The 13,416-nt window shown below is 43.9% G+C and overlaps 1 protein-coding gene across 4 annotated transcripts in view; it reads right to left on the bottom strand.

The window, feature by feature from the left end:
- Positions 1 to 13,094, bottom strand: part of LOC134019503 (neural cell adhesion molecule L1.1-like) — a 32,169-nt gene extending 19,075 nt beyond the window's left edge. For 2 of the 4 annotated variants that reach the window (XM_062460455.1, XM_062460454.1), the window contains exons 1-5: positions 12,899 to 13,093; positions 4,494 to 4,654; positions 4,108 to 4,122; positions 1,103 to 1,205; positions 672 to 838 (exon numbers count right to left, since the gene is read on the bottom strand). In XM_062460455.1, coding sequence (XP_062316439.1) covers positions 672 to 838; positions 1,103 to 1,205; positions 4,108 to 4,122; positions 4,494 to 4,611 — 403 coding nt within the window. In that variant the 5' untranslated portion in view covers positions 4,612 to 4,654; positions 12,899 to 13,093. Of the gene's footprint in view, positions 1 to 671; positions 839 to 1,102; positions 1,206 to 4,107; positions 4,161 to 4,493; positions 4,655 to 12,898 lie in introns of those variants that run through there. The other 2 variants (XM_062460456.1, XM_062460457.1) reach the window with 2 other exon arrangements.
- Between the last annotated feature and the right edge of the window lie 322 nt (positions 13,095 to 13,416).

Genomic DNA, 13,416 nt, shown 5'->3' on the forward strand with positions numbered 1-13,416 from the left:
GTCACACACACACACACAGTCACACACATTTCTATTTAAAATAAGTATATGAGATAGGTATGTAGTATGTGTGTTTATGTGTATCAGGGCTCCACACTAACTTCACCACCATCCAGGAACCGTCCCAAAGTGAATGTAAATTGTCCCAAAATCTAAATGTTTCTTTAATGTATTAGTTGTTCGCCACTGTCTAGCTAGCTGGCTATTCTAGCTAGCTACGCTAGCAGCAAATTTGTGAGATCCTGCCAGCTAGTGTTTGTGACTGGGAGGATAGATGGACCAGCGAGGTATGTCTCACGCTGAGAAGCCAGCCAGTGATAGTTACTATAGTAACAGCACAAGAAGATGCACTAGGTTGGTTGTTTCAGTTTGTTATTTTCTAAGCGATAGTAATACATAAACAAACACACAAACAAAAATCACTGGAGACTTCCTGGAGAAGTTCTTGGTTCGTCCCCCCAAAATTGTTATTGTCCCTGGCAACCCTAACCCCTCAAGCCCTGCTGTGTGAATGTGTGTAAGCGTGTGTGTGTGACTGTGCGACTCACTCTGTAATTTGTGTGTATGTGTATGCATATGTATGAGTGAGTGTATGTGTGTGTGTATGTTTGAAAGTGTGTGTGTGTGAATGTGTGTGTGTGTGTGTAAGCTTGTGTGTGTCTGAAACTCACCTTCTGTGATGAGCTGTACAGTGTGTGTCATGGCTGTGCCCAGTGTGTTGGATGCATAGCAACGGTAGTTGCCTTGGTAACCACTCAGTGGTTCCTGTCCGTTAGCTGTGAATGTTCCGGAACTCTGGTCCTCCAATAGCAACTCCCCATCCTTCACCCAGCGAAACCTTGAGGGATAGAGGTAGGAAGTAAGAGGAGAAAGAGAGAGTGGAAGGGAAAGGGAGAGAGGGAGACAGAGAGGGATGGGAAGAAAGAGGCAGAGAGAGAGAGATAAGGAGGTCGAGATGGAGGGAGAGGGGTAGTTTTTGTGGTGACATGATTATAAAACCATTTATTGCCATGACAACTTCAGAGGAAGGAAACAGTAACTCTTCTGTCCATCTATTTGTGGTCAAGATCTACCTAGGTAAGGGTTAGGGTGTGTGTGTTACCTGGGTGTGGGGATACCAGTGGCCTCACAGGCCAGGCTGATGTCCTCTACAGTGAAGGCTGTGTAGGACTCTGGTAGCTCTGTCAGCACTGGGGGCTGCATCACTGCAGACACACACACACACACACACACACAGGTACCACACACACATAACCAGGTACCACACACACACACACACTCAGTTAGGCATAGGTCTAAGGATAAGGTTATGTCATGGTCAGGGAGTTTACACACCAAAAGTGGCAACCGCCGGCCGAAATGTCATGTTTTTATTAACCCTGACCAAGCAGAATGGCAGCAAAGAAGCAGAAATGTTGAATGTTTTATGGGGATCGGCAGGTTTAGCGTCACTGTGATGTTATCATGTTTTCAACATCTGCACAGAGCTCCGCCCTGTCACGTTAGTTTGCCCACTAAGTATGTTAATATACTGTTACACCTGCTGGGAGATCCAGGCCACGACGCTCCCTATCCCGAATATTAGGGTTCCTCGATCACCTCCGTCTTCGGGAGCGAGGGATGCGTAATGACGCGCACCTGTTTCCTCGGCTGTAGCCAATTATGTTTATGTATTTAAGGTGTGAGTTTGTGTTTGTCCTTTGTCGGGTATTGTCACGTTTTTATGTTTCGTAATATGTTAGAGCATGTCGAGCATCAGGATTGTTTTTTTTTGTTTCCGTTTATTGTTCTTTACTAAGAACACCTATGTTTGTTTGCTGTCTTGTTTTTACCGATGGACATCCATTAAAACCAAAACCTCCTGCATTCACATCCGTCTCCTGTGTGTTGGGTTAGCCTGTAGCATGCTGTGTGTCTCCTGTGTGTTGGGTTAGCCTGTAGCATGCTGTGTGTCACCTGTGTGTTGGGTTAGCCTGTAGCATGCTGTGTGTCTCCTGTGTGTTGGGTTAGCCTGTAGCATGCTGTGTGTCTCCTGTGTGTTGGGTTAGCCTGTAGCATGCTGTGTGTCTCCTGTGTGTTGGGTTAGCCTGTAGCATGCTGTGTGTCTCCTGTGTGTTGGGTTAGCCTGTAGCATGCTGTGTGTCACCTGTGTGTTGGGTTAGCCTGTAGCATGCTGTGTGTCACCTGTGTGTTGGGTTAGCCTGTAGCATGCTGTGTGTCTCCTGTGTGTTGGGTTAGCCTGTAGCATGCTGTGTGTCTCCTGTGTGTTGGGTTAGCCTGTAGCATGCTGTGTGTCTCCTGTGTGTTGGGTTAGCCTGTAGCATGCTGTGTGTCTCCTGTGTGTTGGGTTAGCCTGTAGCATGCTGTGTGTCACCTGTGTGTTGGGTTAGCCTGTAGCATGCTGTGTGTCACCTGTGTGTTGGGTTAGCCTGTAGCATGCTGTGTGTCTCCTGTGTGTTGGGTTAGCCTGTAGCATGCTGTGTGTCTCCTGTGTGTTGGGTTAGCCTGTAGCATGCTGTGTGTCTCCTGTGTGTTGGGTTAGCCTGTAGCATGCTGTGTGTCTCCTGTGTGTTGGGTTAGCCTGTAGCATGCTGTGTGTCTCCTGTGTGTTGGGTTAGCCTGTAGCATGCTGTGTGTCTCCTGTGTGTTGGGTTAGCCTGTAGCATGCTGTGTGTCTCCTGTGTGTTGGGTTAGCCTGTAGCATGCTGTGTGTCACCTGTGTGTTGGGTTAGCCTGTAGCATGCTGTGTGTCTCCTGTGTGTTGGGTTAGCCTGTAGCATGCTGTGTATAAACGTATATATCTAACTCACTACTCCGTGACTCATGGCTTAATGTTCTTTATCGAGCTGTCATTTTAAAACCGGCAGAAGAATAATGATACTTTCATACATGAAGTACTTCATAAAACCTTGTAAGGTACTGAATCTGTATGCAAACTTACACACTTATTTTGCCAATTTTAAGTTTCCTATTTGACCTTTCTTTGGGGCAAGCCCAGGAACACACCAGTTAATGAGGCCAAGCAGCAAGTAAATTGGGCCTAACTGACTGATCATCCGACCACAGGGTGTATTTATGTGTTCATGTCAAGTTTAGATTGCTTTGTTCTGATAGCCATGTTTCGTTTTCCAAATTAGCCAACTTTTGTAAAAAAAAAAAAAAAAAGTTTAAAAAAACCTTTCGTAAGGTTAAAATAAAAATGTGAAAAAAAGTTTTGAAAGGTTGAAAAAATATTTTTGAAAAAAAGTTTACAAAATACCTAACTAAAGGTTAAATAAAATAAAAATAAGTTTCGAAAGGCTGAAAAAATATTTTTGAAAAAATTATTCATTTTTTTTCTCTCCAAAAAGGTAGAAGAAAAGGTTTTATCAATGATGAGTACTTGATGAGGACTCTACTATACTCTACTGCAGGGGTTCTCAAACTTCAGCCCACAACCCCTAAAATAATGGTGCCAGTGACTCGCGACCCCCACATCCAGGTGGTTTACGTATACGTGGGAGTAAAAATAGGCCCTGGACTTCCAGGGCCTATCCAGACCGGCCCACCAGAACCGTCCCCCGTATACGCCACCACAGCTAACCTGCTAATGCATGTACATTCTGAGTTTGATTTGATGCTAGTTCGGGAGTTTAATAGTAGTGTACTAACTACACTACTAGAGTTTAGTTAGTACACTCTTGCACTTTTGAGGTTCATGTTGTTTAATTGTAACTTGTTTAAATACATGCTCTTATGTTTCTTCCCATTGGCATTTATTTGCTTTTCACAATGTATGCTTCATGTTTTGGCTACCCACAATGTTGGGCTATCTCGTTGTTTATGATCATTGACCTATGCACTTTTGTAAAGCTCTCTCTTGGAAGTCGCTTTGGATAAAAGCGTCCGCTAAATGAATAAATGTAAACGTAAATGTAGTTAGCTTCCGGCTTAAGTTAGCTAGCATAATACTCGTAGCAATGCCACTATTATAAGCCGCTTCAAAATATAAACCGCACCACCACAAGAAAAATTTAAAATCAAGGTATAAACCACGATTTTATTTCCGAAAAATACGATACATTTTAGGCCATACCACCCAGCCCTAGTAAAGGAAGAGTTACTTACTGTTCTGCACTTTGTCTGTTAGTCCACATGAGAGCAGGAAAAAGGACAAAGACCTTTAAGCAAGAGGCTAGGGTCAGACTACAGACTTCAGATTAGTAAAATGCATTAGACTCAGATCCATGAGGAGTCTCTCCAAACAGATACACTAACACCACTTCACCTCTCTCTCTCCCACCTTCCCTTTCTTTCTATCTCTCTCTCCCTCCCTTTCTATCTCTCTTTCCCTATCTATCTATCTCTCTCTGTCTATCTCTCTCTGTCTATCTCTCTCTGTCTATCTCTCTCTCCCTGTCTTTTAACTCCTTGTCTTTATCCTTACCTCTCTCTCTATTTGATATTGTGTGTTTATTGTGATATTGTGTGTCCATCCCATCAGGAGTACTCACAGTCTTTGGGGATGCTGATGGCTCCCTGGGTGGGTGGAGGGCAGGATAAGAGGAGGAGGAGGAGGAGGAGTGCAGGGCAGCTGCGCCCCCTCCTGTCCAACTGTAGTGATAAACACATCTCTCACAGGTCCATGGGCCTCAACCACAACCCTCCTCAGACACTATATGGGGGGGTAGAGAGAAGGGCATGTAGAGGAGAGAGAGGTAGAGAAAAGGGGGATAGAGGGAGGGGTACAGAGAGGGATACACAGAAAGAGGGGCGGGGGAGAGGGAGGGATAGAGAGAGACGTCAGACGGTTACTGTTGTCTCCTGAACAGATCAGAGGAGCAGGAAACAGCAGTCTCCTCCTAATGACATTACTGCTGACAGGGCTGTGTTTGTGTGTGTGTGTGCCTGCGTGCGTGAGTGCGTGCGTGAGAGAGACAGTGTGTGTGGTACATTTTGATTGATAATAAAGCCCTCCTCATTGTTCCTTTTTTATGAGTTCACACTGACCCTTTGAGGGATGGGGAGAAAGAGACAGACAGAGACAGAGAGAGAGACCAAGAGAGAGAGGGACAGACAAAGAGAGAGACAGAAAAGTTACATACATTCAAAACTGAAACATAAAGGGTCAGCAGACCCAAATCTTTGACACGTTAAATGAACCACTCGGCCTCTTCTGAAGTACACTCAGGCACGAGATTGGGGGATGGGGTAGAAAGTAACAGCTGGCTAATGCAGACCCCCTCCTAATTACACAGTCTGTCTCTCTTGCACACACACACACACACACACACAACTCCTGCTACGCCTCTATTGTAGTCAGCTCCAAGCCCATCCACTCTGCTATTTTTGTCAGCTATGACCCCTGAACCATGAACAAACTGCCCCCTGCCCCAACCCCCTCCCCCCACACACACCACACACACACACATAAACACACCACATACACACCTGACACACACACCATACACATATGCACAGACACACCATACATACACTGTGCACACAAACACACTATACACACACCATACACACACACACACACACACACATACACACACACACTACTGTTACCTGCCAGGCTTATTTACAAACTTAAGGAGCCAAACTGAGCAGGGTGACAGTATGTGTGTGTGTGTGTTGATGTAATAGGGTTTGTGTGTCATGACCCTAATATAGGGTTAGGGGCTCAGCTGTTTCTGCATCTGATTCCTGGGCATTTTATACCCATGCCTGTGAGTGAAACCAAGTGCCACACCCTGCATTTACTGCCTTGTACAACATCCCTTTGCAATAACACAGTGCAGAGTGTTCTCCAGTAACATCTAATAAGGTTGGAGAATCTACAGCAAGGAATCTGAGACCATTCCTCTTTCCAGAATCTCTCGATAATCAAGGGTCGTCTCTCGTGCACTCTCTCTCGTGCACTCTCCAGCTCAGGTCAGGGACTGAGATGGCCATGACAGAAGCTTGATGTTGTGTTCCGTTAACCATTATCATGTTGATTTACACGTGACACATGCTGGTAAAAAAAGTCTGCATGTTGGGAATCTCTTAGGACGCAAAACGTTTCTTTAAAACCACTTTCCTTTTTTTCATATTATGAAAGTTAGAGTTTTGAAGAAGTCACTCAATGTAATATATTTTTTAGGATTACTTCCATCTTTATGCCAATAATGCCAGAGTTGTTGCTTATGTTTACATAAATGTATATTAATATTTCACTTTAAACTTTGTAACTTTGTATGATATATAAGAACTTTGTATTTATCTAATTATGTATTTATATGACTATGTATTGATATCTATGAACTATATATGTCGAATGTATGTACTGTAACATGACTCCATGTATATGTGTCTGTATTGTAAGCAGGGGGGTAAAGATTGACAGACCGTGAAATTAATTCATTGATATATTCCGGTCCAAAAAAAAGAAATTGTGGATAGTGAGATTAGAGAACGGAGAAGAGAAAGGGAGGAGGGGAAAGAGAGGGAGGAGGGGAGAGAGAGGGAGGAGGGGAGAGAGAGGGAGGAGGGGAGAGAGAGGGAGGAGGGGAGAGACAGGGAGGAGGGGAGAGAGAGGGAGGAGGGGAGAGAGAGGGAGGAGGGGAGAGACAGGGAGGAGGGGAGAGAGAGGGAGGAGGGGAGAGAGAGGGAGGAGGGGAGAGAGAGGGAGGAGGGGAGAGAGAGGGAGGAGGGGAAAGAGAGGGAGGAGGGGAGAGAGGGAGGAGGGGAGAGAGAGGGAGGAGGGGAGAGAGAGGGAGGAGGGGAGAGAGAGGGAGGAGGGGAAAGAGAGGGAGGAGGGGAGAGCAGAGCTGGGGGAAGCCTTCACAATGCTATTCCCAGTTTTCTCAACCAGTTGGCGATGACCTAAATTCACCTAAATTCATTATTCATCAATGTACTTCACATTTACTAACCACACACACACACGTGTGTAACTGTTTATGAGAATGTGTGTTTCTAAGTGTGCATAAGTGTGTGTGTGTGTGTGTGTGTAGATCTCAATCATGATGTCCTCTACAATCTACCTCATGAATATGTAATAACTTGGTCAGGGTCTAACCATGAAGCTCTTGGAGTGTGCTATGTCTTTGTCTGGATGTGAGAGGCAGATGGAGTGTGTGTTGTGTGTGTTTGTGTGTGTGTGTGTGTAAAAACAGTTATATAGTTATAGTGGATAATGAAATAATGTCACTGTGAAGTCACTTACGATGAGAGTGACTCAAGGTGAAGTCAACACGCACACACCGCACACACACTGCACGCACACCCCTTACACACACCGCACGCACACCCCTTACACACACGCCCCTGTGTAATGTCTCCGTTGTGTTTGTGTCTCTAGAGAGAGAACTTAATAAGGTGCCTGGTTGTGTCACCATCAGCTTCTAGAACAAAGCACTGCATCAATTGTGACTCTTTCCCCTCCCTCCTCTCTCTCCCTGTGTGTGTGTGTGTGTGTGTTGGGAGATTGCTATAGAGGTGACTAAACACTGTCATGCCCATAAGATAAGATTTGAATTTGAAAGGAGATGAGAGGCCAAATTAGCTGATTTAAATATGTAAGTCCTTAGTCAGAATCTAACACACACCACCAACACACACACACAAACAACCACACTTATACACATGCACACGTTTAGTGGAAAAAAGCAGATGTTCCTTGTTGAAATGAAGCATTCACAGTTGTGATTGTTAGTGATGATCTCAACAATTGATGGAGCTGGGATGATAACATGAGCTGGGACAGCTAAATCTTAAGCTCAATAATGTAATTCAACCTGCACATACTGTATGTCATTTACTCTGCATATATTGTATGTTTTTCAACCTGCATATTTACTGTATCTCATTCAGCCTGCATATATACTGTATGTCGATACCATGGCTGTTTCAGGTCTCTGCCATTAGGCTTAGCTGCTATCAGCTGACAGCTGTTCAGAAAGTGCTTCCTGGAAAGCATCTGTGAGGTTGCAGAGGAGCCTCAGGGTCAGGGCTAGGCACCTAGGATCAGGCCTAGGCACCTAGGGTTAGGGCTAGGCACCTAGGATCAGGGCTAGGCACCTAGGGTTAGGGCTAGGCACCTAGGATCAGGGCTAGGCACCTAGGGTTAGGCATTTAGGGGTTGGATTGGGTAGATCTGGAAGATCATAGGCCACAGACAGTCCTCTCTCCTTTATTTCTCTCTCTCCCTCTTTTCTTTCTCCTCCTCCACTCCCCATGGGCAGCTCACATTTCCACTTATCTTTCTCCACCTTTGCTATCCTCCTGCTCCTCTCTCCTCTTCCCTCTTCCTCTCTTTCACCTCTCCCTCTCTCACAACTTCTTTTTTCCTCTCTCTCATCGCTCTCACCATCTGCATCATACTCCAATGAAGGAAAAATCTTCTTTATATTAAAAGGACATTTTAATAAGTCTGAGAGAACCTCTGTGTGTGCATGTGTGTGTGCATGTGTGTATTTGTGTGTGTGTGCATGTCTGTATTTGTGTGTGTGTGTGTGTGCAGGTGTGTATTTGTGTGTGTGTGTGCATGTGTGTATTTGTGTGCATGTGCATGTGTGTAAGGTGCTTCTCCCTACTCTCTCTTTTCCCATCACCATGGTAACTCTGACTCTAGCCGAACGCAGCAATATTTCTCTTCTCCCATCCCCCTCTCGCCCCTCCTTTCCTCTCCTCCCATCCCCCTCTCCCTCTCTTTCTTTCTGGTGCCACACCCTGTATTTCCTCAGTTCATCCCTCCATCGCTCCACTCAGACATTCCCTCTCTCCCTCTTTCACACTCTCTCCCTTTTTCTTTCACACACACTCTCTCCCTCTCTCTTTCACACACACTCTCTCACTTACACTGATTTCTTAGTCTCCCTTCTCCATTCTGACATGTTGCCTGCTTTCTATATTCATGCAGGTCTTCCTTTCTTTTATAAAAATCTCACACCACAAACACACTCATTCACACACATGCACACGTCAACATGCTATAAATACATGCAGGCAGCTGGTCAGCCTTGGGACACATAAAACCAGCAGGGACAGAGAGAGGGAGAGAGGGAGGGAGAGAAGGAGAGGCAAGGATGACTAGTTAGGATGGAGTGAGGAGAGAGAGAGAGAGAGAGAGAGAGAGAGAGAGAGAGAGAGAGAGAGAGAGAGAGAGAGAGAGAGAGAGAGAGAGGAGAGGATGGTTGGTAAAGAAGGGAGGGGATGATATCATTTCACATGTCTGGTCTCCATATTTTGTTAAGAATTAAAATGATAATTTATGAATATAACAAAAAAAGATATTTTCAGATTGCAGTTACATTTTGTACAAATAGAACACTTAAATCTCTATGGATATATGCTCAAAATCACCAGTTGTTTTGGGTGTATTTGTAACTTGATTTTTACCTTTTATTTAATTGAGCTTTAGATACTCGTTCCTTCCTTGAGTATATATAACATTCCTCTAAACTGGTACAGCGATATTGGTTATATATTATTAGCCGAGCATGGTTATATATTATTACCAAAACATGGTTATATATTATGACCCTGGCACGTTTGGTATTATAACCCTGCCATTGTTAGACATGGATATCCTAGTCTGAATATTCTAACCATAGTATGGAGATGAGAGGTAACATATAGAAGTTGGACGAGCTTGTTCCTAGGTTTAGTTTATAGTAAGTTACCAGTCAGTTCCTGGTTAGTTCATATCCTGCGTTTTAACCACAGGAACTTTACCCCTGAACTGCATTTCCACCACAGGAACTAGGAACCAATCAAGAGTCATGGAGACCAAAAGGCAGGAACCATTCAATTCCTGTTTGGGGGGTGGTACTTTCCAAAAGTATTCCGAGCAGCATACAAGTATTTCAACTGTTGTTTTTGCAATTATGCATCTGTAAATGAGCAAAAATAATAATAAAATATGTTTGTGTGTGTCTGCCACTGTACAATTTCTCACTGTGAGCACACACACATCAAACACGGAGAGTTTAATACTACCAACCCTAACCTAAACAGAGAATAACATCGATGAAGCATTTATGCTTGTAGCAGAAGCACGTTCTCTGCTAGGGTTAGAGTACACACAGGCACACTGTGGAACACACAGGTTGAGAGGGAGCAGGAGCTTATGTCATCATTCTGTCTTTTAATCATCTAAAGTAATATGTCTCCCATAGATTTTCACTGAACTGATTCTCAAATAGGAAACCAAGAGTATTGTGTGTGTTCTCACTGAAGTCTTCTCTCTTATGAGAAATAACAGCAACCAAGGAGCAAAATAATGTGCAAGAATGTTGTAGTTTCTTGAGGCGTTGTTAGACATAAAACTCTACTGGGGCACAGGCCCCTATTCATATCCCTTTTTTTTTCTTCCAAGCGTGCTGCGCACAATGCACTCGGCTATAGAAACTCCCCTTGCTTAACCCATTATACAACAGTTCAGGGATGCAAGTTTGATATTAGCTTTGGCAGGGACATCAGGTTAGGGTTAGGGCCTAACCCTAACCTTAACTCATTTAGAAACTTTCTTTAGTTGGGTGTGTTGCCTTCGGCGAGCACAACCTTTGTTCTCTCACATATATATTATTATTATTTATTTTCCCACCCCTAAGGATCTCTCAATATTTGGACTACATCGACAACGTCGGTGTCAAAATGTTAGTCTTGGTCCCGATTGCAATGCTTCTATTGGAATTTACGTTCCATTGCACGGTTTAGACATGAATGAAGTTTTTGCGGCAAAAAGTGCCTCAGTGCTAGCCTAACGTCACAACGTCAGCACACGTTAGCAACGACGCATAGATACGCCGTTCTAGTAACACAGACAGCGATATCAGCGAGCCCTCAGCAATAGTCCCTTAGCTAGGAAAGTTGAGGGTATTTTTCGCTAGGTACCTACAAACATGTCTGTAAGACCCGGTTTAAAATAAATTTAAAAATCACTTTTAGCTCTCCAAAAAAACACATTTGCAAATCTGATTTTTTTTTGAAAGGCCACATTTACATAGCCAATGGGTCCTATTGTCTTGCCTTGCAATGCTATTGGATAAATGTGGTCTTTCCCCCCCAAAAAAGTAGCAATTAAAGAACTAAAAGTGACGTTGTAATTTTACAACAAGGGGTCTTACAGGGTTCTGCTAGATAAGTGGGTTTCCCTTTGTTCTTTTGGTGAGCAGACTCACGAGCCCTACTTCCCCGGAGTCATGGAGCCGACCAACTAAATACTTATTTAGCACTAGCGTTGCTACCTGCATATACCTACAGCTGGCAGCTGTGCTCCATTTTGCTCCTAGATTCAGACCTAGCCCCGGTAAATTGTAGAGCTAGTTAACTACTAGACTTCTACTGTGTGGGAATCGCAGGAGCTAACCGGTTGAAGGGCGTACAAAAATACAGGGTGTTGATATTCACAGCCTGAAAACATACCCATCTGCAACAGACGCAAGCACACCCAACAATTTCCCCAGAAATTGTACCGTCTCTAGTTTTGTAATGTTTTCTTAGCCTACCTCAATTCTGACTTCTGTGTGGCTATTTGGCAAGCTCAGAAAAGCACGCTGACATGGAATTCGGTTAAACTGCTTTGATTTTACAAGCGTTAATTGGGATACTGCGGATTTTTTTTCAGAGATTATCAATCTAAATGAATGCACTGACTAATAAAGTAAATTGTTAAAACTCAAACTTTTGATTTTACTGGGGCACAGCAGATTTATACTGGGGCATGTGCCCCAGTAAAAAGGGTCTAACGACACCCCTGGTGTAGATGAATGGTTCTGAAGATATTAAACCCTAAACACATCCTGTCACACACATTCCACGCAGAAACACGTGTTACGCACTCACATGTAAAATGCACAGACTCATAGAAGAGAGGAAGGAGATATTAAGGTTTAAAATAAAAGGACAGTAATATTACATGGATTAAGGAGGAGAAAAGGATAGGAGGGGAATGGAAGAGAGAAGCATTCCTTCCATTTATCAACACAAAGACCCCATTCTGTCAGAAAGTGAAAAAAAGAACAGAGAGGGGTGAAACAGATCAGAAAATAGGAATGAGATCAGAAAAAGGGTGGTGGGGGAGACAGAGAGGGATGGGAAGAAGGGAGAGATGTAGAGAGAGGGGGGAGGAGGAGATGTAAAGAGATCAATATTGGGTTATTATTATGAGCCTGTAATAATAATAATAATAATGTATTCATTTAGCAAAAGCTTTTATCCAAAGTGATGAACAGAAGGTGATTTAAACCTGCAAGCTCTTGCTCTGCAATACCTAACCACAGCCAACCGCAAACCTGTCTCCAGCCTAACTTCCTGTCTCTGCTTCTTAGCTAGCTGTGTCTGGACCCTACTCTGCACACATAATTCCTACCTCTGCATTCTGACTTCCTTGTTTCTGCACCTTAACATCCCACCTAACCCTAACCCCAGCCCTAACCTCCTAACCGTAACCCCTCTAACCCTAACCCTCTAACCCCCTAAGCTTTTAACCCCATCTACTTTCCATAACCCTACACATGCCACACACAAATATAAGGTTGATCATTAATAACGAAAGACTGATGTTCTATAGTGCTGAATGTTATCCAATATTAATTTAAAAAAACTCCACAACAGATGACACACATACATACACCCTTCATTCCATACTAATCTATGTTATACACCTATTAAACAGAAAGCCTAATGTCTGAATGTATTTAGTAAACTAGATATGTATGTACACTAGTTAATCCTCACATATTATTGTAATATCGGCCCTCTTTTTACACAACACACCAAGAGCCAAGTCCACAGCTGTGATAACTACAACCCTCACACATACGCATATGCATGTATGAACATTCATAAGCACACACACGAGCACACACACACACATTCAGCATGGTGGGATCCAGCCATTGTCTCCATCCCTGTTGGCTCCTACCTCAGCAGGTGATGGTGGTCTCAGCCTCTCCTCTGCTCTGGGTTGGGGTTATTAGGCCTCCTATACCAGCGGTCTGTTCTGTCTTATGTCTGTTTGTGTCTAAGTGGGTCTTTTTCCTGCTTTGAATGGATGCTGCAGTGATACAAAAACACACCCTTCTAGCCTTGTCTCTGCTCCTCCTCCCTCCTGCACTCTCATTCGCTGCTTTGGAGAAATGACATCATTCCTTTCATTGCAGCCCCTCTCTCTCCGTTTCTCTCTCAGTATTCCCCTGGTACCTTCCAGCCCCTCCCCTTCATCTTTCTATTCTGCTTTAGTCTGCCAGCCAGCCTGTCTGTCTCTCATCCTGTCTGTCTGTCTCTCATACTGTCTGTCTGTTTGCTTGCCTGGCTGTCAGTCTTTGTCACCCTACCTCCATGTTTGTTTCTCTGCAGTCTGTGAAGGTCTCTGAAAGCCAGGTGACCATGTGCCCTTCACCTTTACTAACCCTTACATTACCTACCAACCCTAACATTTAG

The sequence above is a fragment of the Osmerus eperlanus genome, chromosome 4, assembly GCF_963692335.1.
Source record: "Osmerus eperlanus chromosome 4, fOsmEpe2.1, whole genome shotgun sequence".
NCBI lineage: Eukaryota > Metazoa > Chordata > Actinopteri > Osmeriformes > Osmeridae > Osmerus > Osmerus eperlanus.